The sequence below is a fragment of the Megalops cyprinoides genome, chromosome 22 (genome assembly GCF_013368585.1).
Source record: "Megalops cyprinoides isolate fMegCyp1 chromosome 22, fMegCyp1.pri, whole genome shotgun sequence".
NCBI lineage: Eukaryota > Metazoa > Chordata > Actinopteri > Elopiformes > Megalopidae > Megalops > Megalops cyprinoides.
Genome location: NC_050604.1, coordinates 24,848,056 through 24,875,074, shown reverse-complemented (window position 1 = coordinate 24,875,074; position 27,019 = coordinate 24,848,056). Strand labels below are relative to the sequence as shown.

Sequence of the window (27,019 nt, the reverse complement as noted above, 5' to 3'; positions counted from 1 at the left end):
AAAACTCACTATGGTCACAGTCTCCATTGCCTGTCAAGCGGTCAAACCTCAGAGCACAGAGCCAATTCCAGCCTCCCATGTCAGAAATCACTTACTGCTGTTCCGCATTGTGACATTTTGTGACCCCCACTTAATTGGAGCAGAAATTCTGAAGTGGATGCAAGGGAAGCCTTGAAATCAAAGCAATAGTTTTTCATAAATGTCTTTAATTTTGACATCAGCCCGCCCAGTGGCTAAGTGACAGGCCTGCCATTCTCTGGCGTGTTGTGTGCCGCGGGTCACTTTTAACAGTCAATTTCTCCACTTAATTGCGCGGAGTTTAAATTGTTAGCTTGCATTTTTTTTTCGAGTCCCCGGTCGGTCTTAACGGTCGGCCGGACGGGTCCGCTCAGGCGAGAAAGTCAAAAGCACTTTGCCAAAGTCCTCGCCCATAAACGGCGCAGACAGAATTTGTTGTTGTCTGATTGTGACAGCACTCTCCAAACGTTTATGTCTTACACAATACAATATAATCCCGTCATAAAGTGATGCAGGGGTGATAAAGAGAATGGCTGTCATAAATCTTAGTCGACGTCTAGCCCAGTTTTTTGACTGAGTCGGAGTTTCTTCTGTAGGAAATGCACACACTGCACTAAATCAAACTCGAAATGTCGGAGGAACCGAGATATTAGAATAAAGCACCTTGTGCTGTCTCAGGCGGTGATTAGCAGGGCATTAAAGCGGCTGGAATACCAAGCCCCGCCTTTCAGTGGAGTGCTGTGTAGCGCAGTGGAAATGGTTGTAGGGTTGACTCCCTGTAAGAGTTTCTGAGCAAGGTGGAAACATCCAGGCAGGTAATATATTACATTTCATTACATTACATGCATTTAGCAGATGCTCTTATCCAGAGTGAATTCCAGCACAAAAGAACAGAAGTGCATCCATTCAAGGTGAATCAGAAACAGTGTCAGACCAGGCTAACAACACTCCCAGACCAGTGAGTGTGAGCCTAACACTAATCAAGCCCTACCACAAGTTAACTTGTGCTAACCTGACGAGACAGCCCTGAAACTAAGGGAAGCCAAGCACGCACACTACCATACATTACAGTCACTAGATCACAGAATCCAAAACACATTGTTATATGACACATAAACAGCAAGTAATACAAGCGGCAGGTGTTAGGGGGTGGGGATTGAGGTGGAACCAAGATGCAGTCTGAAGAGGTGGGTCTTATGCGTGAATTTATGTGTTAACATGGAGAATGTGTGAAATGTTATCTGTGTAGCTGGCAGGCTGACGCTGTGCATGTGATGGGTAATTGATATTCTGCGTTTGGAGGTTTCTGAGCGAGGCGCGTCTGTGGCTCGGGAGTTCCTCTTATAGCGGCTAATCGAGTCGGATCAGAGGGGAGGAAGGTAATCTTTGTGTCTGGTCTCGGAGGCGCGCGTTATGACCTTCGGCAAAGACACAAAACATCTTTATGGGCTGCAGGTCTTGGGTTTCATTCCTCATAAAAATCGAACGGCCCCAGATCTAATTCCCCCCCACCGTTTACTGCCCTTTCCCCTGGGGGCCCGGGTGGAGAGCGGAGCGCACAGGAGGTGCTGAAAGCGAGAGTGCAGGACGACTCCGCGCTGTCCGAGCTGACGCTCAGATCCAGGGCACTCATTCGGCCCAGCCGGGGACGTGGGCTGTCCATTTTTCAGTGCAGTCGTAGGTCACGGCTGAACTGAAAACCACATTATAGGTGTCCAGCAACATCAAAATGAGGTTTGAAATTTAAAAATGATGTTCTAAGATTAAAACGTACGCTCTTGCCATGGTAATAGTCAGTCACAGATGAGACGTGGTGTGTTTTTTCTCTGTCTGTGTTCTAGATCCGGGTGTTCCGGCCGCCCAACTATTCGGGCACGATCGCCCTGGCCCTGCTGGTGTCACTGGTCGGCGGCCTGCTCTACCTGAGGAGGAATAACCTGGAGTTCATCTATAACAGGACAGGGTGGGCCATGGCCGCTCTGGTAAGCCTCTCGTCTCCCATGGATACGGACACTGCCTGCTTCTGTCTGAATGCTCTGCTCTTGCAATTGCTGGAGCTACAAGTCTTCCGATTGGCTGGCTCGTTGTGAACATTCTAGAAGGGGCGTGGTCTGAAATACAACACCCGTAGCGACGCAGACAGCAGCAGAACTGGAACTGGAGAACGTAGCACTAAATGTTAGCCCCAATTGTGGATTATCTTGCAGTATCCGAGTGCCTCTTGGTGAACAATTAAAGAGTCTAATTATGATGAAGTCTTTCTAAATATTCACTAAATAGAGCCCGCAGAAGGCAAGACGACTCAGTGGTGTTACTGTTATTATGGATATTACTCATTCCCCTGCCTGAATGAGTGATTGAGTGCAGCAATCTGCAATGAGTCATTGTTCATACAGAAAGAATCAGAGTTTCATACAATGCCTGTGAAAAAAAGCGGAAAAAATAGAGTGTGATTATTTGTATATTCAATTTTAGAAGCCATAAAATAGTCAAGTTTTTAAATGCATATTGCTACTGAACTCTCTTGTAATCTTTGGAGCATGAGAGGAAAGTGATTCCAGAGAGGAAAGTACAGCAGATGCTGTCGTGTAAAGTTTGGCTGCACTGCATTATGGGATACTCCACAGGCAGGTACAGGCACTTTGCGGCCCACACCCTGACATCACTGAGTGACTTTGAGAATGATCACCTCACATATAAACGTGAAGATGACACATCTGCACGAAAGGAAGAGGAGAGTGAAGCGGTTTCCCGGGAAATGGGTCTGGCTGGCTGCTGGCTGTGGTGAAGACAGAGGTTGAAGTGGAGGGGTGATGGAGAGGGGGTCTGTGGAGGCTGGGGGCTGTGAAGGCATTTCTCATCCTCTGAAAGGACACAATCGATCCATCTCTTTTCCTCTCGATCCTCCTCAGTGTGTGGTGTTTGCCATGACCTCCGGCCAGATGTGGAATCATATCCGCGGACCTCCGTACGCTCACAAGAACCCTCAGAACGGGCAGGTGGTGAGTAACCCATTCCTCTTATATTTGTGCGTCTGTCTATTTTCCTGTCTCCTCTCTCTCTCTCTCCTCTCTCTCCTCTCTCTTCTCTCTCTCTCTCTAAATATCTCTCTCTCTCCCCATCTCCTTCTCTCTGTCTGTCTTCCTGTACATTTGTGTGTCTCTCTTCCGGTCTCCCTGGCTCTCTGGCCATCCTCCTCTCATTTCACTCTCTCTCCAGCGATGTGGGGGAAACAAAGACCCTCAAAAGGCCCCTGTTATCCGTCTTTGCACATTGGCATTAAGTTAAGACAGAGGAGCAGCTGTAGAACGTTGACAGAGAGTCGCAGATTTACAGAAATAAATACGAAGCAAAAAAAACCCTTTGATGGTTGACAGTGTCTTTTCTGATCAGTCTCTCACTTTAGTGGTTTTAAATCTGTGCTTTAGTACGCAGGGAACGTCAGACCTGCTTTTCTGAGCATGTTTGCATGTGTGAATGGGAGGCAGGGAGGGAGACGCATACGGCATGTGTGCTGGTTTTGCCTTCAGGTGCCACTTCACTGCATAAGAAACCTGGCAAACAGGATGCTTTGTAAATTATGATGATTAATTATTAGCCTCTAGATTATGTTGCTGGCTGAATGAAAATGAGTCATTAATGGATAGGATGTGTGATTCATTGCTAATAGAGAGGATATGTTGCTGGTTGTTGACAGAGAGGATATGTGGCATGACTGTTTCCCAAGACAAGGGGAAGCTCTCATCTGTCTGCTGTCAACAGTCGGTAACACTACACAGGCTAATCAAACAAATCTGTTTTTTTAATTAAAGCAGAATAAATAAGGAGGTGGGCTGAAATCTCCCTTTCCTCTCTCGTCCTCCATCACGCTCTCGTTCTGTCACAGAAAACCGCACGGGCAACACTGTGGCATAGCGGTAGGGAGTGGGATGCCTTAACCCAAAGGTTGCCAGTTCAATTCCTATGTAAGCTACTGCTGTGTACCCATGGGGAAGGCACTTAACCTGCCTCAAATGTACAGCTGTATAAACGGATTGCATGTAAGACATGCAAGTTACTCTGGCTAACAGCTTCTGCAAAGCAAATGTGTCACTCGTCCATTGCTCAAAACGACGTCGCTCATCTCCACTGTGATGGTGACCCCATAAATTCTGATTCACAGTGGGCTTTGCAGTTAATGTCCCCCAGAAATGTGTTCGTGTCAGAGGCATCTGAGAGCCTTACCGAGCCTTTCCACTGGGTCTGGCTCGGCGCTTTTCCTCAAATCCCTGAGTGGGCCATTCCATCACTGAAGTCCAGCCTTGTCATCTCCATCATGTATGGGACCAATAAGTGTTCTCTTGGAAATAGAATATTCATGATTTTGCGGTGTAATATTCCACCTGCTCAAGACCTAATCTATAGCACTGGCAGCAGTGAGTATTCATTATTTATAACACACACAGGTATGACAGTTATGTGGGGTAGGACCGCGGCGTTTGCTTCCCAGTGAACGGAAACGCGCTGGAATCAGATCAGCTCGTCGTTTTCACCGGCGGTCCCTGGGCAGATTAGGGTAACAGCCACCGATAAATCACCACTCAAAGGATGCACACCGCCCTATTCATCACTCCCCAGGAACAATTAATAATTTACAGCAGCAGCAGTCAGGAGTGCGCATGAAGCTTCCCGGAGAAACAGAAGCACAACGGTGTCACAATGTTTGCAATGTTCTGTTGAAGCCCAGAGAAACGTTGTCTCAACGCTGGAACAGTGATGGCTTCGCATTCTTCCAGCAGAGGCCTTGTGGCATTGCTACTTTGACACAAAGCTCCTGCCTGGATGAGACCAAATGTTCGATACTCAGACCAATCCCACCAGCAGTCCACTAATCCATTTCTCTGATCAATATTCAGATCCTTTTTCATGAATATAAAAAAGGCAAAAAAAAGTTTCCACTGCCCGTCTTTCATTAATATTCATGAAGCAGAGCCAAAGAATAAAATAATTGATAATTATTATTTATTTCCCTGCCTGACAGTGAGAGTGAACACACCTGTCTTTGCAGCGAGTTGCTGTTCACACAGAAATAACTGCGCTGTTATTTTGTGCAAAGAGGGAAACTGAGGGAAAGTTTTTGGTTGGACATTCCAGTCTTTTCTCAGTCAGGCTTATCAGAGCCATCTGCTTGGTGTGCTCTTGGTACATCCAACTGAACGTGTTCCCTGGATTTCATTTTCAATCTCTTATTGATTTTTCTGGAGGGTTACAAATAACCCAAAATGCATTTTGAGCTCCAAATGGGTATGTTAAATATTAATTCAAAGTAATTCTTCCACGGATGTCCTTGAAGCCAGTGACCTGCACGCAACTTTGCCGGAGAAAAGAAAGGGGAAAAAAAAAATCCTTTCGTTGCGGATTTCACCGTAAATCACAGACCAAGGCCTCAGAGGGGGGGGTGTTTAATAAGTAAAGATGAGAGAAACATTGCGGGTGACAATTAAAACGGAAGCACGATCTGTAATTTGCAACAACGTGCTAAACAGGAAATGATGGGACTTGTTTATGCCACATACTGTGGACCTGTGCAGGAGCAGAAGCCCATTGTGTGTGTGTGTGTGTGTGTGTGTGTGTGTGGAGTTAGGAGGGTTACATCTGTAACTCCCCCACAGAAGAAAAAACAGGGGCCTTATGAATTATGCAGGCATGAGCATTGATCTTCAGGACGTAAACAAACCACTGACAATGTCCCGGATACAAGTTTCAAAGCACTCGGCTTCCATACGAACGGGTGGGCATGTGTTTCTGCAAACGTGTTTATTCTGGCGTGTGACATGAGTGGGTGCGCTGGCGGGAAAGCACAGCCGGGAGGGGGGGGGGGGGGGCGGGTCGATGGTGGTGGTTTGGGGGGGGGGGGGGCACTCTGCTCGGAGCAGCCCCACGAGAGGAACGTGAGACTTCGCATGTTACAAAGTTTACTCGGTAAAGTTTTGTTTGGCTTTTTTTTTTTTTTTTTTTTAAAGGTGAAACGCCGGAACGTGGCAGAGTGTGGTAATGCTAATGAACAGAGTGCGGTCTAATTACCGAGCAGATGGGCTCAGCCAGGCCAGCTCCAGTGCTGACACGATGCTGCAGCTCGGCGCGGCGTTCTCCCGGGGGTTGCTGAAGGGCACAGAGGCGGCGCTGTCCCATAACCTGTGGGTGAACCGCTGCACCGCTCTGCCTCCGAGCAGCGGGAACCGCTGCACCGCTCTGCCTCCGAGCAGCGGGAACACGCCGCCTCTCAAGGCTCTCAGAGCGCTGTACGGTCAAGAGGGGGTGACTCACCTCCCCTCAGCCGCCACCCACCCGCAGCACCCGCCCGAATGAGGCACGGCAGCCATTTTGTGCCAGAACTCTCACCACCCGCCAGCTGTTGCAGAGAGGGAGAGGCTTCATTTAGGGGTTTAAACTGGGGAACTGTTAAAAGGCCAGGCTGAAGGAGCCCCTTTGGGGATTTTAGATCTTTGTGATAAGCTCCGTGGGATCTTCAGGTACCACGGTGAGCCCCAGGCCTTAGTTTTGCCCAAAAGACAGCATCTCCTACAGTACAGTGTCCCCATCACTGCACAGGGGAATTCAAGCAGCTTAGTCTGAAACCAGGGAGCTGCAGGTTCAAATCTTGAGCGAGACAACGCAGTTGTACCTATGAGCACTTAGTCTGAGCTACTTCAGTGTATGACCAGCTGAATAAAGCAACAGATGGGTAAGGGTGTCTTTCAGACTGTAATCAGCAGAATACAGGAGGGCTGGGGGTGTTGTTAATACCTGTAGGCCTGAGCTCAGAGCACTGGTCATCACCTGTGGAGGACGCGTCACAGTCCTGTGTGTTTCAGCCAGGCAGGAGACTGGCATCTCCCTGGGAAACATGCTGTTCTCTCGGGGCAGTCGTTCCGCTTCGGGTGCAAATCGGGCGAATGACGAGATTCTCACAGAGAAGCTGTGATAGGCTATTAAGCGGTTCAGCAAAATGTTGCCCCCCCCCCAGTCTGCATAAATATCGCGCTGTCTCTGCTCTCGCAAAAAAGTGGTGTAAATGGTTTGTGTGGCCGGTGTGAATTTACATTTGAGAGGACGTCATTATTGTAGCGCTGCTCATCCACCGAGAAATAAGATGTTATGTTAAAATAGACAGGAAGTACAAAGCAGGAGTGGTTATCTTTCTGCAGCACTGAGAAAAAGCCACTCAAAGGAACATTTTGGGAAAAAAAATTATATATATATATATGTTTTATAAAAACTACAGAATGTTGCCATGCAGGATTTCCCAGCCACCGTTTATGCCTGTGCATCCGTGTGTGAAATTAAAAGAAAAAAAAAAAAAACAACCTTGATTTCTGAACTAAATGCAACATTTGCATGAAATGATATTTTTTTTCCCCTCCGTCGGAGTAAAAGTGCTATTTCCACTTTTTTTTTTTTTTTTTGCCCACTGAGTGGCAGAAAGTTTCTCGTAAGAGAGAGGGCTGATGCAGGCAGTCTGACCCCCCAGTGCAAGGGCTGGTCGTTCGGGTTTGGTGGTAAGCGTCTCTGATTCGGGGGAAATGACAAGGCGATGCTACTTTCAGTCTATCTTCATCAGTTCTCTTCTGGATTTTGATTATCTTACAAAACCTCCACACTCCACACTGTGAAAGTGTTTTTCCCCCTTAGAATCAATCCATCACATTTTCCATAGTGTGTCGCTTGTGATAACATTTTCGCTATAGATCACCATGGAGATATAGTGCACATTTTGCACTATAGAGGAGTACAAAGTGCAAAGTATTAAAATATTTAAATTTGTAGATAATTTCAAAAAGAGGACAACATAGACAGCAGCAATGGCCAAAACAAGCTAAATAACTAATAACTAAAGGAAAATCAGCAAGGAAATCAGCCAGTAGTGGGTTTGTGCTATTGTACAGTCAGCAGTTATAACTGTCAGCACAGCCTGAGTCAGGCTTATAATCAGGCTGGGATGAAATAATCAGGGGGATGAAAGACAGGTTTTGAATACGTTTAAAAGCCTCTTCACCCCATCAAAAAGGCTCTCTTCTCTGATCGCTGCAGTAGATGTCATGTGGATGTCTGCAGTGGTCCCCCGGAGCCCAGCTTGGCCAGGTCTTTGAACTGAGCTTGGCCATATCAGACCAAGGTCACCAACATGGCAGCTGGAATTACTGCCCATGGAAGACAGTGCCTCTGATCCATACCCTTTGAAATAAGGACCAGCAGGCGAAGAGTAGGAAGAGACCCCCGCCATCAGCATGAACTTGTGTAACCTCTTTCTGTCTGTCGCTGCCTTTACAGAAAAGATGGGAGTCAGATAAGTATGCAGGCTGCAGGCACATTTTATGTGTTCGCTTCTGAAGAGCTTGATGATTGTGGAGTCTGCTACCTGTGCCTACTGTATAATTCAGGAGTTCTAATTACACCCCTCGGTTGATTCAGGCATGACTCGCACTCGCGTCTTGTGCTTTGTTAGGCTTTTTCAAAATATGTTTCCACAAGTTGTATAATTTATCTCCCCGAGCTTTCCTCTCCAACCTGTGGCCCAGACGCGCTGTATTATTCAGCAGTGGAAGTATAGATTTTGAGCTGTAAAATGGTTGCACAAAGCTTGCGTGGCAGGAGCGGGTTCTCTGACTGACAGCAGGGCCACTGTGACTCTCCTCTCCGTCACCAGGGCTCACGGACTTCCTCCTGTTATTGTGACATCATAGACACAGAATGACTAGTTCCGTCGGCCGTTCCGTTCTACCCTTTGAGAAGAGCGGCATTGCAGCGGGGCTCTGGTCAAAGAGTGCTGCGTCATGTCACGTGATGTGTCACATATTACCTTCCGAAGGGGTTAAGCCCACGACCAATCCCCGCTCCTGACTGCTGATGATGTCACTGTGACAAACACAGACCCGAGCTGCTCCTGCTGCAAGTAAGAGGACTCGCACTGTCTTCCTGTTGGTTTTTATGCCTCACTATTCACTATTCAGCCTAACTGAAGTGTCCTTGCTCTAAAAAACGATTATTCATTTAGGAAACTTTTGTTTTTTTGTCTCTTACCGAGCTGTCTGTACATTTTGACCGAGCAAACTCCTGACAAGGTTGAAGTGCCGAAAAAAAAACAAACAAAAAAAAAACTGCTTGAAAGTATTACTCCAACTTAAAGGCAAAGAATGCTGCAGACAAAGAAGGCAGGGTGGAGCATTAGGTAGGCCTTTAGAATCAGTTTCCTACATTTACCAGTGATTGAAATTTTAAAAAAGTATGACATTCATGTGCATTCTGTTTACGGGACTGGATAATGTAAGTCTGAAAACTCTGTGTGCCGTTCATCTAGCTCGATGCTCCTTATTTAGACCACAAATGTCACAGCATCACAGCTGGTGACAGGTTATTTGAATAGGCCAGCACCTGGGAAGCACTTCACAGGGAAACGGACGTGGGGTTTTAAAGACATTCTCCCCAGCGAAGGGGCCGCAGTTTGATCAAAGCCTGATGCGTTCCAGCCTTAACTGTCGTTATCACGCATTTGCATATGGCCGGAGAGCAAATGGAACAAATGTTTTGTGCAAGTCATGGGCCGCCTTAAATTATTCATTGGATTTCACGGCGAAAGTGACGAGTGGCGTGATTTAACCGTCCAGCATGGTGTGTGAGAGCTGGAAGCTTGTTTCAATTTTTCAGCCCAGTGTTACTTTGTCAGTTTTATTATAGTCTACAAATAAAAAAAAAGAGCAATATTTTGGGGTTTTAGTGTGAGGGGGGATTTGGTCTGCGGCTCTCAGTGAGTAAATTGAGCTTTGAACTGAAGCGTTAAATAAGTGCATACTTCAGGAGGAGATTCTCAGGACCTCTTCCAGAGTTATTATGGGGGGTGGGGGGGAGATGATTAAAAATGAATCTTGGGAGCAAAGGGGTGATTTAATTAGAGTGGAGTGGGCAGGACGAGGGGAGAAACATGATGAAGACGCACAGGAGAAGGAGGGCCGTTTAACTCTTCATTAATCACGCTGATGAAAGCGGAGGTCTGTGTGAGAGCCGCCAGTGGAGGAGGCTCCCGCCCGGGGGCCCGGGTGCGCTGCAAGCGTGTCGGTGGCTTGCGATTGGTCGGTTACCGTTTCACAAGCGAAAGTCACCGGAGCTTGAAGCTCGTTCAAAGCCGGGAAAAGGTCAATGATGAAATGAAAGCAAAGCACCCGTGGTGGTGTGCGTGTTGAGGGCAGACAAGGTTAAAAGGCCTCTGCATTTACAGATGGTTGGCACGTCCAACCAAAGACGTTCCCTGGGTTTTATGTTGTTGTTGAACACTTCGCCCCGGTACCACTTAAGTCTGCTACTGCATGGCTATCTCAGTGCAGTGAGCTGTCAGATTTCGTCTCAGAGGGACCTTCAGAATATCCAAGTCAGCATTTCCCTCAGTAATATTGACCGGACAGCTTTAAAAATGTTTGAGCAGATCCATGGCTGGACGGCAGAGTATCGCCGCTTCCCTCCCTGGTGCCGCCTGGGCGTGGAGTGGGCCCAGCAGACGGGTTACTGAGTGTCTGTCACACAGACTGCTGTGGGAGTCTCCTGCGACTTGGCCATTGTGTGGTGTGGCAGAGTGACTCCTGACGGATGACAGCTCCTGAAAGGCGACGAACAAAAGAGCGTCTGGGCTCCCTGTGTGGCAGCCGCTGCAGCTGCGGCCGTGCCCCCTCTGCTGAGCGAAACCGCACACACGCGCACGCACACACACACGCACGCACACACACACACACACACCTGCACACACACACACACACCTGTATACACACACACTCACGCGCGCACACGGACACGGACACGGACACGCACACGCACACGCACACGCACACACACACCTGCATACACACGCGCACACGCGCGCACACACACGCACACACACACACCTGCATACACACGCACACACGCACACACACACACACGCACACCTGCATACACACGCACGCACGCGCACACACACACACACACACACACACACACACACCCGCGTGTACACACACCTGCACACACCTGCACACACGCACGCACGCACGCACGCACGCACGCACGCACGCACGCACGCACGCACGCACGCACGCACGCACGCACGCACACACACACCCGCGTGCACACACACCTGCACACACACGCACACACACACACACACACACACACACACGCACACACACGCATACACACGCACACACATGCACGCACACACACAAACAGACACTTCTGGTACACATGCATGCCCTCATATTCACAAACACCCCCTCCCCCAGCCATCTACCTGGTTCTGAGGAAACAGCATTTTTTAGTCAATCATCTGATAACATCCAAATTCAGTTTTGAGAGGACGGATCCTCTGAGCTGTTAAATGGGAGGGCACTGCTGTTGTAGCCTTGAGCATTGTGGAAGGAAGTGGTGTTGCCCTCCAGGATCACACTCATATTGTTAAAAGTTCTATGAACCGTGACTTTGCTGTCCAAAAAAGAAATTCACCTGTGGGCTTGTAACCAGGAGTACACAGGATTGAATCCCAGGCTAGATCAAAGGGCTTAACCCGAATGATTACGGTAAATACACAGCTGTGTAAATGGATTACACGTGTAAGTTGGGCTGGGTGAGGCTCTCTGCTGAGCAGATCGGTTAAATAACGCTCACGCGCTCGGACAACCATGCAGCCATTACAGCTCTCTTCAGTTTGACTTCAGAGGTACTCGCCCACGTCACCGTCACCGCAGACAGCGGCGGCGTCTGAGGGGAGACGATAACCTAAACGTGTTAGTTCTGGTGGGGCTGCGGCTGTCTCCGTCAGACTGCGTTACAGGCAGGCGAGGGGGGGGAAAACCCAGCAGAGCAACGCACAAGTCCCTCCAGGTGCTCCCGCCTTCCGTTCAAATGCCACGTGCCGAAAACTCGCTTCGCCTGCCGCTCCTCAACATACTCGCACGTGCCACCGTGAAACACGTGTGACAGACATTTATCAGTCCTGAAATGGTTAGGGGGCACACGCACATATACCTGCATACACACACGCACACACACACACACACACACACACCTGCATACACACACTGACATACACACACGCACACGCACACACACACCTGCATACAGACACTGACATACACACGCACGCGCGCACACACACACACACACACACGCGCGTGCGGTTTGGGGGCTGGAGTCGAGAGCTCAGCATTCTGGCTCTAAGGCTGTGAGGATTTACAGTCTCCCTGGATTACAGATGGGCGTTCGTTCTGTTACACAGATCGCGCGTGCGGGGATCTCAGACTAATTTAAAGTCGGTCCTGAGGCGGTAGTGTACCATTAAAGTTTACCTTCTTTAATTAATCATATAGCGCCGTGTTGTCTGCGGCGAACATTGTGTCGGCTAATGACTTGCATTGGGACGGTGCTGTTCGCGGCATACTGTATGCATCGGTATCCCGCAGCCAGAGAATAGACTCATCTCATATGTGAGTGCTGCACTGTAGGAGTTCACAGAGGCTTTCTCGCGTTGTGTGTGCGGTTCCCGCTCAGCGTTCGGGGATTGTCAGGCCTCAGATCACGGAGAGTCTCTGAAAATGTGCCTCTTTTTCGTTTTATGCAAGTTACAGTTCCCCCCACGGACGACGGCAGAGTTTTCGGACCCAATCTCACGCTTTGCCAGACAGACATTAAACAAATGAAGCCTTGCCTTGAGAAAAAAAAATAATTAATTGTTCCTTTTTGAATGTTAGAGAACGGATGCAACTACTATGAGAGAGTGTAGGAGTCCCTAACTCCAAACTAAGTAGAAAGTCAGTGTTGTCCTTTCCCAGGTTTCCCGGGGCAACACTGACCTTCTACAGTTCATTCATGATGTCGTGTTCGTCACACACCCCACCAGAGTCAGTCTGTTTTCAACCAATCAAACATATCTTATTTGTTATAGTGCATTTTTACCATCAAGATGGTCACGAAGCACTGTACTTATAGCATATTGCATTTTCCAGAGGGAATCGAAAAGCACAAAACCCAGGGCAATTGGGAAAAAGCTTGAAAATTACTCCCTGATTCTGAGAAGAAGCAGAGAGACTCCTGGAAAATAATGGAAAAGATAACACTGGCATAGCACACAATAGGCATGAGTTCATCAGACTGTTCTCAGACTGTGATTTGGAGTGCACGGCCACAGAACAGCCTGCCATCCTGGTAGGGTATGAACGGGCCAGTGAAAGACAGGAGACATGAGGGTGAGCTGTGGCACAGAGAGAGAGAAACGATGTGTAGCAACACAGCTCAGAGCAGCGTAAGACAGCTGTCACATTAAGCGAGGACAACTGGCATTTCTGTAGTCTTTTAAACCTGGAGAGAAGTCACCCCTTGTTGTGGACCACATGTCATATGAGTCTTTTCGCTAAGGTTTTGTGGGCTGTTTTGCCAGTTAAATTGGGGGAGCTCTCTCAGAGGGCTGTGGGGCGTCTCCCCCAGCCATCAGGGGACAGAGTGCAGACCCAGCGCCAGTGTCCCTCAAGACCGGGACACAAGGCCCCCCCCCCCCCCGAGCACCCACGGCCGTCTTCAGCTCTCGCTATCGAAATGAAAAGCACCGCGTTCCTTTTGTCGGGTGCGGGATGGTCGGCGGTGCGAACCGCTCCACGAGAGCAGCAGCGTGAGAGCAGGAGGAAGAGGTGCGGTCCCTCTGAACAGCGAGCGTCTTCCGTAGCGCGATCGGGGCGCGTGAGGCTTCGCGTGGCCGCCGCTCAGACCGCATCAACACGCCAGCGCTTCAGTGCCGTGTGGAACAGGATGCTGTCAATTAAGGACAGCACAATCGCGCCGGCACACCGCAACGCTCGGCGTGACTAAGAACAGAAAACTGTCAGAGTGACATACTACGCTGTAATTATCACGCCGTTCATGAATAATAATGCCATCAACACTCTAATCGAAATGTATGCTTATTACCAAAAAAAAAACAAAACAAAAAACATTACAGGCAAATAAACTTTATGTCTGTGAAAAAGAACACAAAAAGTATGCTCAATTTTACTGATACTAGATTCATGCGAGCTAAATTTGTACGCACAGTTTGAATGCCTCCGTTCAAACTGTGCATTGATTATTATTGATTAAATGATCATACTTATATCTATACTATACATTGATTATGCTTGTAAGCACCAGTCCAGAGGGCCGTGAGAGCACATTCGTCAATAAGCACAGAGCTGCAGTGGCCTGTAAAATGGATATTTTTTTTGTGGGTTTTAGTTGTGGTTAAATCTGAATGCACATATTTCAGCTGTGACAATAATGGCAGCGGTGAAATATTGTGCAGCTCATTCAATTTTCCTTTTTTAAAAAGCGCCTATGAAAGTGGAGAGACGGAGAGGCCCATGGCAGCAAGCCGCTCTTATGCTGGCAGTGCCGGTGCTTTGGAGTCTGGCAGTGGGGACCGCTCTCCAAGCTTATCAAAACACATCTGAGGTAGAATGCTGAGTGACAAATATATCAATTTCAATACAGCCCCAGGCCCAGGGTTGTGAAATATGATATTAACTGTGATATTTATATTCCTGTCAACATATTACCATTTCCCTGGATTATTTAACTTTATTGCGTTTATATTTCACTCCCAAGAATAATGCATGGCTGTAGTGAAGTTTGTGAAACATTTTTTTTTCTCTCTTTTCCCCCTCCCTCACATGGAAAGTTCCTCTCTGTGTTTTCATTGTACGTTTGAGAGGAAGAAGCTAAATGCTGTTCTTACCAGCCCGCTCTACAGGTGTAATTACGGCTGAACCCTGTCAGTATCTCTGTGCTCAACCTGTACTTAAGGAAAAATCACTTGCCAGTGTCTTCGTGGTTCAAAGAGCCATTTAAATATGGCATAAAAAACACATTATTGTGCCTCTTTTTGACTGCCTATCAAAGCTGCATGGTTTTTTCAGATTCAGGTTCTCGTCACTTTGCTGTGGCCTCGCACAGGCGGTTCATGATTTCTGACATTTCAGTCGTGCCGAAGGCAATTAGCCACAGAAGTGTTAAGTTGTTTGGTTGTGCCGAGGACGACAGTGTGACGGGTGAAGGCCTGCGACAGTGTACTCAAAACACGCCAGGGTTGTGAGGTCTTCATTCAGCCATGAAACCCATGCTGTGCAGAAGAGTCGAACCCTTTCTTCTTGAATAAAGCCAAGGAAAACTTCATATTCCCTTTTGAAGTTGTTTGTTTTCTAATTCAGTTTCCCAGTCAGATGCATGCCTTTTTTACAGATATTAAACACATTTTTGAACTAGCAGATTTCTTTTTTTTCTCAGTTCCTTATTGTTTCATTTTAAAAAGGCACCCAAAGATTTGAATGGAACCGGACTCCTTCATCCGGTAATAATACGTAATTAATTTCTCTGTTCTGCTCACAACACTTACCCACAGGTCACCCTTCCTTTCTCCTCTGTTTTCCTTCATTCCTCATGGTAATTTCTGCTGTGCCTTCCCATTCATCAGGATCTCCGAGTAAAGGCTTTCTGACCTTTAAGACTGAGCCAAGAAAAACACAGAATTAAACAATGAGCGGAATAATTTATAAAGGTTACAAACACAGAGCCGCGAGACGCCGAGGCCGAAATAACGCCGCGCTCTCTGAAATGGTACATCATCCGTCATCTTTCTCCGTCATTTCCATGATAAACCCATTTTACTCGTAGAGCTTATGCGAACGGAGACAAGTTTGAACTGAATAGATTCATGCCGATACTGTATAGTCAGGAATTTTGTTGTTGAAAGACGCTCTTGTTATCCCTGCAAAGCAAGGTATTAGTCTGGGCTACCTGTCAGCTCGTATGAATAAGTCTGAGCAGAGCAATACCAGACTGCGCTTTAGATTCGTCCTCCCAATACCAGGCTCATCGCCAGAGTTTCGCCAGTCCCGCTGGCTGTGTGCCGTCGTCTGAACGCTCACTGCACACGATGTGCGTTTGCTGGGGGAACTGCCAGTCCCATTGTTCCATGGGTTTAAGTAAGGCTCACAACCAGCCCTTGAAAGCGATTCAAAGGATTCAATCATCTCAGATTTAATACAGGAAGAAAGCAATCAGGCCTGGATATTGAAACACGCACACTCTTTCCCCCTGCGTCCTCTCAGGGTCTCTCTCTGACGGATATCAGACGGTGACAGAGGACTGCTGTTTGCTAAGCAAACCAAAGGCAAAGCACATTCTTTGGCCTCGTTCCACGAGAACGAAAAAAAGACATATTGCAAAGGATTGCCTTTTCCAATGTGTATATATATAATTCACATCCGCAAAGGACTGAAAAATTATTTTCTCTCGTGTGTGAATAGATGATGGTAACATATGGGATTATCCAGTGACTGCATTTATATCTTTTCGAGCGGAAGAAGAGTAATTTCTCAGGAACTGTAAGGCCAAATGTTCAGGACATGGAGATATGCAAACAGGTGTGTTCATCTGCTGATGGCTTTGTTTTATTAGGTGTCTAGGCCTGGGACACTACAGAAAGAATTGCGCTTTTTCTCTACCCTCCTCCTTTCCCCTACAGTCATTTGTATCACAGGCTTTGGCAGCCATATTGCATTTAGTAACTTTTTCTCCAGATCTGCTGTTCTCACAGCCCTCAGATCTCACATGTTGGTCCCTGAGGCACTCAGCCTTTTGATATGTGTTTATGAAACACTGTGTGCTTCCTCATATGGTCATGTAGTTATATCAGAACACCTCACTGGCTGTAAAATGGACCTGTTGCAATGAGCTGATGTCTTTTCTGTGAGAAATGATGATATTTCCACCATTATCCAGGAGTCCCTCGCCCGCATTTTTCCTTTTTTGTCTTTTTGATTCCCACTGGAAAATCTAATATACGCAGCGCTTTGTGACAATCTCTATAAATCTCTGTAAACATGCACTATAACAGAAATAATAAAATTTGATTGATTGATTGGCATTGTGCATGGCAAGTATATGCCTGAATGGGTGAAATCCATTTCTCCTGATCACTAACAGGCACCATCCTCCAACATTGCACATGTGATGAGAATCCAGTTGGCTTTAAGCATACGGCAGCAATTCACTGGATGATGCGGCTTCCTGCTCATCTTGCGCCAGACCCCTTATTGGTGGATTCTCTGGTGGTGATTATAGGGCTGTGAGATTATTACTTATTATTATTACTTCTCCTGTTCTGCTCTCAAGAAACCCGGAGATCTTAAAGTAACACATCACGTGACATCACTTTGAAGTGCATTAAACCTGGCCATTAGCTGTGGCCTGTGGCTTGGCAGGCATATTGTGTATGCCGAATACTCTTTATTCAGGTAGTGACTGTTCCACCCTTGAAGTGGGCATCACAAGTCCATCAGAGCGGAGGCTACTGTTCCGAAGGCTACGTAAAGTGGATGTTTGGACAGACAGACTCTGGGGCAAATAGAACAGCCCGTTTCCGGGCTGCGTGGCCTCTCAGTCAGCGACATTAGAGGTGGCGATAGCACTGACAGGATGCTGTAGATGAGTGTGTGTGACTGTCACCTCCAGTTTGGGAGAGAGGGGTATCACATGCCTGACTTTGGGATTTAATAAGCCTGAAAAAAGGGACTGTTTATTTCACATCCAGATTGAGCATCGGTGCAAACGCGAGCAGCGGCATCTCAGATCTGTGAAAATGTTAGATAGGTAGATAGTACTTTATTGATCCAAAAAAGGAAATTGCCTTGCCAACAGTCAAGCATGTTGGGAACAGAGGTACACAACATGAAATAGTCATAAAACATAGGACAATAAATAGAACAATAAATACTGCAACTGGACCGCACCATTAAAGTAACAAGCTGCAGAATTTCCGGTAGTGTCCATAGTGTGCTTCTTGCACGTTATTACACCTACAAAGAAACTGGACAGAGATGAAAGCCACTGCTGCATACTGCCGTTCTGTCCCTAAAAAAGGCAGTGATCCGCCTCTGTGTCCGATGCGGTGAGAGCAGTGCTGTAACACAGCGGCTCTGTGCTTCACCAATGGCCCGGCCGGCGCTAATGCAAACAGATCATGTACCGTACGCTCTGAACTGAGACAAAGATGATCATTCCAGTTCAGCAAACAATGCCCGCTCTCCTCTCAGAACCACATTAGTTTAATCCCTTTTTTTTCCCCTGACTGGGGTGGGTTAAGTTCCTCTCACCCCAGGCCAGGGGATTTATGGGGTCTAATCTCTTCTTCTTTTTCTCTGTGTCGAGTAAGCGGAATGAGAGCGCTTTGGTGCGAAGCTCTGCAGCGCATTCTAACTGATCTGAGAACAGCGGTGATGTGATGGAGCCGATTGTGCATCGCATTCTCTCTTTGTCTCCTTCCTTCCGGAACGCTGCCGCACTCCTGACCCCAGACCTGTCTTTTTAAATGCACGTCTGCCTGAGCTGGGGAGCTGCTCCTTTTCGCTTTTGTGCGCCTGCTGCCCGACCTGTTACTGATGGAAAATCGCTTCCTATCAGAACGATAACGGGCGAAGTGCAGGGAGGAAGAGCGGTGCAGATTGCAAGCTGCGATGATAGACTGTGGTTTCTTTGTTTTTTTTTGCCTCTGTGTCAGGCACAATAACATGACCCCTGTCTCCCAGTGCTCTGTGTGTGACTTTTAAAGGTCAGCTGGGTCCTCTTGGACCTACTCTAACTTTAACTTTACATAATTATTGACCTCCATGCAAGCATATCCCACGAGTAGGCAAATGTATGCTGTTGTTTGTAAATGTGAGTGTGTACCAATGCAAAGCTGTAGGAAATATGGCTACTTCATAAGGTATTGGCCCAGAAAACTGTGTGCCCAAAGCCTTATTGCTCCCCTTAAAATACTGAATAATAAATGCATTGCCTGGCCAACCAAACACTTTCCCCGGGTTTCAGGGTTTTCTCTGGGTTCCCTTCCTCTCATCTGGTGGTGGAATTAGGGGCTGGTGCCACTCAGCCTTTGAAGAAGTACCTCCCAGAATGCAATGCTAAGTAAACCATGACATCCATGACATCACTCAATATGAAACCTGAGAAGGTACCTGGAGGACATGTTCAGCAGAATCTCTCCGGAACCCGATTCACCTCCCGTCCTACCGAGCAGAGACTCCTCGTGAGGCAGTCAGGAATAAACCAGGCTGCTGCTGTCAGTCTCAGCCTGCTCAGATCTCACCTCGTGACTCACAGCCTTACAGTTCCCCAGTGCCGTGCGGGTTTTTCACAAAGCTAACATCCTGTTATTGTTTTTATTTACCTGGCAAACTCCCTTACCCGGGCCAGCTCGCAGCCCATGGCCAGCTTTCCGCAGATTGCAGCTTACAGGCGGGTATTTACTGAGGTGAGTCCGGGTAAATACCCAGCTCTAGGGCACAGTACCACACTGCTGCCCGCAATGAGGAAGAGGACAGTCAGTCTCCATCTACATGGTATTATGACTCAGACACCCATCATGCTGGAGGTGATAGCAGGAGGTACTGTGTGTGTAATAAGGCCATGAGAACAGCAGTATAGGGAGACAATGCGTCAGTCCATCACAAAGAGCTGTAATAGGCTGTGCTGCCCTTAAAGCAGAGAGAATGCTACAGTAATCCAGCTCGAATCGAAGCGCAATAACAGCACAAAGACAGGGGGCGAATGGTGAGATTTAAGCCCTGGAAGCGATCGGGGGAGGCAGCTATTCAGCGTGTGTGACAGAGAAAGGCTGGCGGCTCTGCTCTCTTGACCTAAAGCGGAGGGGATATTTTTGGGTATGGCTCAAGTCTGGAGCTGAGGGCTGGGTCCTTGCTGCACTCCTGCTTTTCGGTGTCCTCGTTTGGCCCCGGCCCCTTCGTGTCCCCGTCTGGCCTCCCCCGACCCCCCTTCCTGGCGGGGTGATAATTGCGCTGTAGGTGGAGTGGCACGCGGATTGGTCATGGCTGTGAGGAGGAGGAGTGGGGTGCACTCGGGCCCGCCCCTCCCCCTGCCCCGCCCGCCTGGCTGCGTGACCCTGCTCTCGGCCCACCATTTCCCACTACAAAGCAGCAATATCAGTGTCAGGGCGCCGGGGCTGGCGGGGAATGGAGGTCTAAATGAGGATTTATTGTGTGTCAGTTTTGTCATTTTTAACTTCTTTTTTCCTTCATCTCTTTCCTCTGCCTCTCTTTCTCTGTCTCCCTGCCCTCTTTCCATTTGCCCCTGCCCTCTGTCTACTCATTTCACTCCTTCTTACTCTCTCCCCTCCCTCTCTCTCTCTCCACCCACCCACTCTCTTGTCCTCCCTCCCTCTCCCTCTCCCTCCCTCTCCCTCACTCTCCCCCGCCCTCCCCCCCCCCCCCCTCTCTCCCCCCTCTCTCTCCCTCTCCCTCCCCCTCCCTCTCTCTCCCCCCCCGTCTCTCTCTCACAGAGCTACATCCACGGGAGCAGCCAGGCGCAGTTCGTGGCCGAGTCCCACATCATCCTCCTGCTGAGTATCCTTTCCGCTAGCGGCAGCGGCACGCTGCCCACCCTCTCTCACACGCCGAAGCTCAGCTGTAACCTGCCGTTCCTCAAATCCTCCAGTGACTCCATCAGGCCACGTATTGTTCCAGGTGTCGAACAGGCTGTGCACCTTTACAATGGAGCTTTTTCCAAAATCAGCTTAAGCATAGGGTGTATGCACAGGCATAGGGCATACGCACAGTCTTCAGCAGATAATGCTTCGGTTTATTAACAAAAAAAAGTTTAGAGCGGTCGGTGGGAGCAATGCTCCACACCAGCCCCAACGGGAGTGAGTGTCACGGCACCGGGCTGATGGGAGAACAAGGAAAAAGCACCATTACTTATGGTAACAGGTCAGGTCAGAACTGGGTCTGTAAGCCGAATAGATAAATAAAAATTAATAATCGCAATCGTAATGGCACAGACCTTCCCGCTCACCAGCGTATCCCCTGCATCTACGCGAGCTTCCCGGCAGAAGCGCTCGTCTCTGGCTGCAGAGCCTCCTCCGTTAGTGTCCTCACAAGCTGCCAGTGACGCCGCGAGGCGTCCTCCAGGGCAAACATTTACAAGATTTCTGAACAGACACACGAGCGGACGCGGCCAAATCAGCGGCAGCAGCCAAAAGGAAGAGATGGAAAGGGGTGGCAACTGATTGTAAGCTAATTGTTTTGGCAGAATTAGCACCTGTTCCTCAAGGGGAGGGGAGACCGGTCCAAGCCAACGCCGTAGCTGCTACTGCTCTCTGAACGCATGCAGACAAAAAGCGGGGGGGGGGACCAGGCGGCCACACGAGAGCCATCTGGATCTGGACTCTTAAAGGCGCCAGAACCTGAATCTCCTACGGGACATCTAACTCTCAGTGCACCGACCGAGCACGGCAAAAGGGCTGCCTCCAGTCCTGCTCTGCCCAGCTGATAATAAAGGCAGCTTACTCTGAGTGAGAGTCAGGGAATAATGCGATCCCTTCTGGAACTGTTCGGTGTCTGTATGCTCTGGGCATTACTGGGTATTTATACATGCGCATACTCATGTGTAAACTCATGCACATTACAGCCAGTGCGTGCCAGGCACACCAGTGTCTCAGAGCTGTGCCAACCTCCACATTACATTACATTACATCACAATGCTGTCATTAAGCAGACGCTTTTATCCAGAGCGACTTACACAGGTTACAGTTGTTACCATTGTTACCATGTTAACCATTTATATAGCTGGAGATTTACTCAGGCAATTCTGAGTTAAGTACATGGGCTGTGCACCTGCGGGGAATCGAACCGGTAACCTTTTGGTTATGCTACACTGCCGCATTACTTACAGGGGTTTGGTGCCTCTTCCTCTTATACTTACCCATCAGGCAGACACCACACAGCCATTAGAAAAGTAAATCCCGCTGATGGCAAGAAGACGGAATAATTCGCAAAAGACTCAGGCTCCAGATTCTTTGAGCAGCCTGAGAAAAATTCAGAACACCTTTGTCTGTCACACGCTGTTCTCACCACACTGCTGTGACACGCTTGTTAGGAAGAGGGTGACAGACACAACGCATGCAGGAACTTTTTCTCTGTTTTTTTTTTTCCCTCCCCAAATTTGGCGTGTGCTGTCACCACACAGCTAGAGGTAGCTTCCCTCCCAGGTGAGCGTTATAAACGGTGACCTGACCGGAAGGGAGCTTTAAGTAGACAGAGGTGTTGGTGACTTTGGTTTGGTGTAGTCTGGGTGGATGGCAAAACTTCTACTAGGGGACTGTCAGCATGGCCTTGGTTTGGATCACTCAGTAACACACGTCCATGCACAGCGAAACGTAAATCAAAACTGAAAAAATGTCTTACTTTATGGCAATATATCACAGTATATATTTTTAGGTGTACCCATTATTGCTACTTTCATAGTGATTATCAGTGTATAGTCTCACATTTACAGGAGGCACATGTCACACTTCACCACTCCCCACCCGAGGGCAGGTGTGCATCAGGTGCTCTGCATTGCCCCCCCCCCACCCCCGGGACCTCAGCAGAACTACAGCAAGAGCCCCCACCCCTGTGGTGTGGTGCGCTCTGTTTTTGGCGGGACTCAGATCCCTAACATCCCACCAGAAAGTTCTGCATCTCTCTCTCACAACTTCCCTTTCCCCCCCCACATCCGGAACGCCTGCACCCGGCCTCCTAATCGCCTTACGGAAAAAAACATTTGTGCCAAACAAAAGCGTTTTTCGGCGTTAAAGCGTACGTTTAGACAGTCTGCACTTATGCAAATGACGAGCTCAGCGCTTTCGGGATCACTGGAACGTTAAATCTATTTTTGAACATTTCCCATTCTGCCTTCCCCGGGCTACACAAGAGCTGCCGTCTCCTTGACGACGACTACAGATGCTGCCATCACCATGGGGATGGTCCTTCTGAACGAGGCTGCAACCTCCAAAGGAGATGTGGGAAAGAGGAGAAGTGAGCTTAATTTTCTTACGAGTCCTGCTTATGTTCGCAGCTTTATGTAGCTCTCTGCAGTGTGGCTATGCTAGCAATGGCCAGCGAGATGTCTGTTCACTCAGGATCAAAGCTTCAAACGCGCTCCCTTGGCTGGTCTCGCGTGGGATGACTTTATCTTGCGCACCATTTGAGTACATGTTCAAATCCACTGCTGCTGCTGCTGCAAAAAAATGATGTGTGGGTGTCAGAGAAGCATGTTTTTAAGAACACATTTCATGACTGCATGTTGCATGTCCTTTTGACCAGTCTCAGATATGATAAGACTTTCTTCTTTTGCTATTGTTTGTTTAAATGTTCAGATCTGTCAGTCATATATTTTAAAACTTGGGCTGAATGATAAAAGTATATTTTGGGGCTGTTTTGCACCCTTTAAGGAGTCAGAATAGACTGTTAACAGACAAGATCTGGAATGGCTTTTTAATTCCTTTGTGTGTGTGACAGAGAGTTTGAGTTTTAAACCAGCTACATCACATCACATGACATAACGTTCACTGATACAGGGAGACACAGTTCACTCTGAACAGCAACTCTGACGCAAGGCAAAACAAAACTCCATCCAGGCAGAACCCCCACCCTGAGGGGGAAAAGGACCGCAAGGAAACACAAACAGAACCCCCACCCTGAGGGGGAAAAGGACCGCAAGGAAACACAAACAGAACCCACCAAGGGGAGAAATAGTAACGGCACAAGCAAAATTGTAAAGGCAGACACACACGACAGAGAAACAGAGAGAGGGAGGGAGAGAGAGAAAGAGAGAGAAGCAATCTCTTCATTAACGTCACACATTCCACCAAACCTCAAATCTGAGTTACTGTAACAGCTGAAAATAAGCCATTTTCTTTGGCCATGTTGTGCCTTTTCAGTTGGGTTTTAGGCACAGGGTAAAGGCACTGTGCGTGCTGCAGACTCCTCTCAGGCCAGCGGATCACAGCGAGGTGGGGCAGCCCGTGCCCTGGGGGAGCTTTCCAGCACACAGACCCAGCACACCACTTCAGCACACCTCATTTCTGAGGAGGCATTAACGTTTCCTTTATAATCGCGTCTCAGTACCCGTGTTTTTCTACGCATAATCTCGGTACCCAGCCGTTCTGACCGCTCGGCACACGGCTAAGGGCACGTGTGCTTATTATGTAAATGACAAGTTATTTTGGGCCACTTAATCAACGTCAATGACAAACTTGGGAATCCATTTTTAGCACCTCAAAGCCCAGCTCTCCATAATAGCAACAAGACTAATAGTGGTAATTATCTGGGTGTGAAATGCCCTTAAATTGCACTGGATGGGCATTAACAGGCTGTAGAGTCTCTTGATAACACATTAAACGTCTTTATATGAAACCGCTATGTTAAATGGCCCGTTCAGTTGTAATTTATACATAATAGCTTATTTTCACTCATTTTTAATATATATATTTATGGATTTGTCTGTTTTTCTTCTACCTGAATGTGAGTTGGCACGGGTCTGACAGCGTTGGATTAGTCTGAAATTATCATAAAAAGAACAGTTCCTCTTGATAAACGGCACCAACAAATAGGGCTTTGTTGGAGAATTACAAAGCTGAAAGATGTCAGGCTGTTGGTAAGTATGCATTGCTATGCAAAAGCTCCCTTGAATTTTTAAATCAGGGATATTTTTTTTTTTAAGCGATACACTGAAGGTCATTTTTTAACTCACAAATGTTGGCATTCAGTGACCCCCGAGGCGCACGGCACCGGTGTTAAGGTATTAAGGTGCAGATTTTATGGCGTTTCGAGCAGCGACAGAGCTTTCCCCCTCCGGGCCGTTTTAATTGCCAATTATCCTCCGCAGGGACAGATGCTATAATGACAGGGTGGGAGGGTGGAGGGTGATCTTTGTGGTGTAGAGAGATGAGGCTGATCTTTGCGGTGCAGAGAGATGAGGCTGACCTTTGCGGTGTAGAGAGATGAGGCTGATCTTTGTGGAGAGGAGATATGAGGCTGATCTTTACGGTGTAGAGAGATGAGGCTGATCTTTGTGCAGTAGGCCTTAGGCCTGACCCGTGGCTGAGGCAACTCCATGAAAGGCAGCATTACTAATTCATGTAAGATGGAGACTCATAATCTTTGCAGGGGAGGAGGCAGATGAGGTGCCCCCAGGCTATCACAACCTGTGTCAAACAAATGAGAGACTATTAGCTCAGCCCGGGCCTGCAACTTTTACACTCTTACCGAGGAAAAATGGCCATATGCTGTACTCTCAAAAAGACTAACACCTGCCAATGCTCCATCTTTTTTCCACAAAAAAGCTTTACTCACTTCATTATTGTTCGTGAGAGTGTGTCACAGTTCTGCCTTTTAGATTGTAAAATATCAACTCCCCAGCTTTCTCACTCAGATTGAACCTCCTCAGAGGAAGCATAATGTGCAAAGTCCTGTAATCTTAGCATAGTGTCCTTCTCTGTAAGAGCCAGGTGTTCAGCCCACTTACCTGCTGGATTTGAATACTCATATAGAGAACCTTAAGTTCCTACCTGTCTGGTGCCTCAGCAAAAATGCCTCTGTTCATGTGAATTGCTGTTACATTAAAAAAAATGACTCCAAGTTAGCAGTACCTCAAGCTTTATATAGCAGTAGTATAACACCCACTGCAAAAAAAGCAAAAATTGACAGGACAGTGTGCAGTACTGCACAGTAGTTTCTTCTCATTGTTGCTCTTGCAGCAAAGCCTGTCATGAAGCCGTTATAAACAAAAAAAAAAAAAGTGCTCCAACTTAACGCATTGAACTTGATTGTTCGTATGGCAACACTACAACACACCCCCGACCCACCCCCAAAAAGAATTTGTGTGGAAAGAAGAAGTTGAAAAGAAACTCAGCTGTCCTTCATTGTTTCTTCTCACCGTTGTCTCTGCTGCAAAGTGCTTTCTCACGTCGCTACTGTGCGCGAAATTGGCAGCTAATAGGACAGGAAGCAGGGGGAGGCTGCGGAATCAGACTGCAGCTTTAACAGGAAGGGACAGTGAGAGTGGCCCTCAAACCGTCGCTCCTCTGAGCTTTTCTGGTCGCTCCGCGTTTAACGAGGACACCCTCAGAGACGTCCGGTTCATCGTCAGCCGGCACTCTCCGCGCCACACTGAGCCGATGCAGCGCCGCGGCGTCTTTGTCATGGTAATGCCCGCCATCTCGGAGGTGCCCGTTCCGACAGGAGCGAAGAGAAGAGTAACCGCATTACTGTGCTTTTTTAAAGGAAAGAGTGAAGGAAGGAAATGACACTGGTCCTCCGTAAAGCCAAACGGGCAACACGTGAAAACCCGAGGTTCTGCGCTGGCGGAGTCTAGCAGGACACTTTCCCTCTTCCTCATTCACGTTTTATCAACCCCCCCCCCCCCCCCAGTCCCCCCCACCCCCACCCCCGCCCCCTGCCCTTCCTGCTGTATTTGAATCACGCACTTTAGCCCTCTGCCGAACGCACTGCACTGCGCGTTCTGAATGACTAATTTGCAAAGAAGCGCGCGAAGCCGAACCCCTAATTGGACGTGGCCTTGTTGGGAGAGGTTAAATGCTGCTGATTAAGGGGAGATTAGCTCTTTGTTTTCGCACCAGCTGCCACCATTTCCTCCAATTAGATTCGCCGGTTTGCTACTTTTGTTCTGACAATCGGTCTGCGACGGGCGCGCGCTGGTAATATGATTTAAATGATGAGAATTATTGATAAAAATTTCAATGGAATAATACACCGCGCAGTTAGGGGCAAGCAAGCAGCGAGCAGGCACTTTGTTTCCTGTTTACTTACCATTATTTAATGTAAATATTTCCAACCACATCATACATTTAATTGCTAAAAGGCTGTAAAGAGCAATCCAATTAGACTGAAACCGAGGTGATTTTGTGAGCAGTAATGTTCAAGTTACCCTTTCAATCCAAATGATATTTGTTCATGTTGTTTCCTCTGCTCTGATTCTACAATAATTTATTTTGCATTATTTATTCCTAACTGTTCATTTTGTACTTTGTTTTCGTGTTTACTGCAGGTTAAGATGCCGTTTTTAGGGTTACATTTCAGATCAGTGCTCATGGGACCTAATTTTACACTCTGTTAGTGAG

The 27,019-nt window shown here is 47.8% G+C and overlaps 1 protein-coding gene across 1 annotated transcript in view; it reads left to right on the top strand.

Annotated features, from left to right (window-relative positions):
- The window catches only part of tusc3 (tumor suppressor candidate 3), a 55,537-nt gene that overhangs the window by 28,075 nt on the left and 443 nt on the right, over positions 1 to 27,019 (top strand). The window contains exons 5-8 of the mRNA XM_036516981.1: positions 1,860 to 2,000; positions 2,931 to 3,020; positions 20,399 to 20,462; positions 22,839 to 22,913. Of these exons, the coding sequence (XP_036372874.1) occupies positions 1,860 to 2,000; positions 2,931 to 3,020; positions 20,399 to 20,462; positions 22,839 to 22,913 (370 nt within the window). The remainder of the gene's footprint in view (positions 1 to 1,859; positions 2,001 to 2,930; positions 3,021 to 20,398; positions 20,463 to 22,838; positions 22,914 to 27,019) is intronic.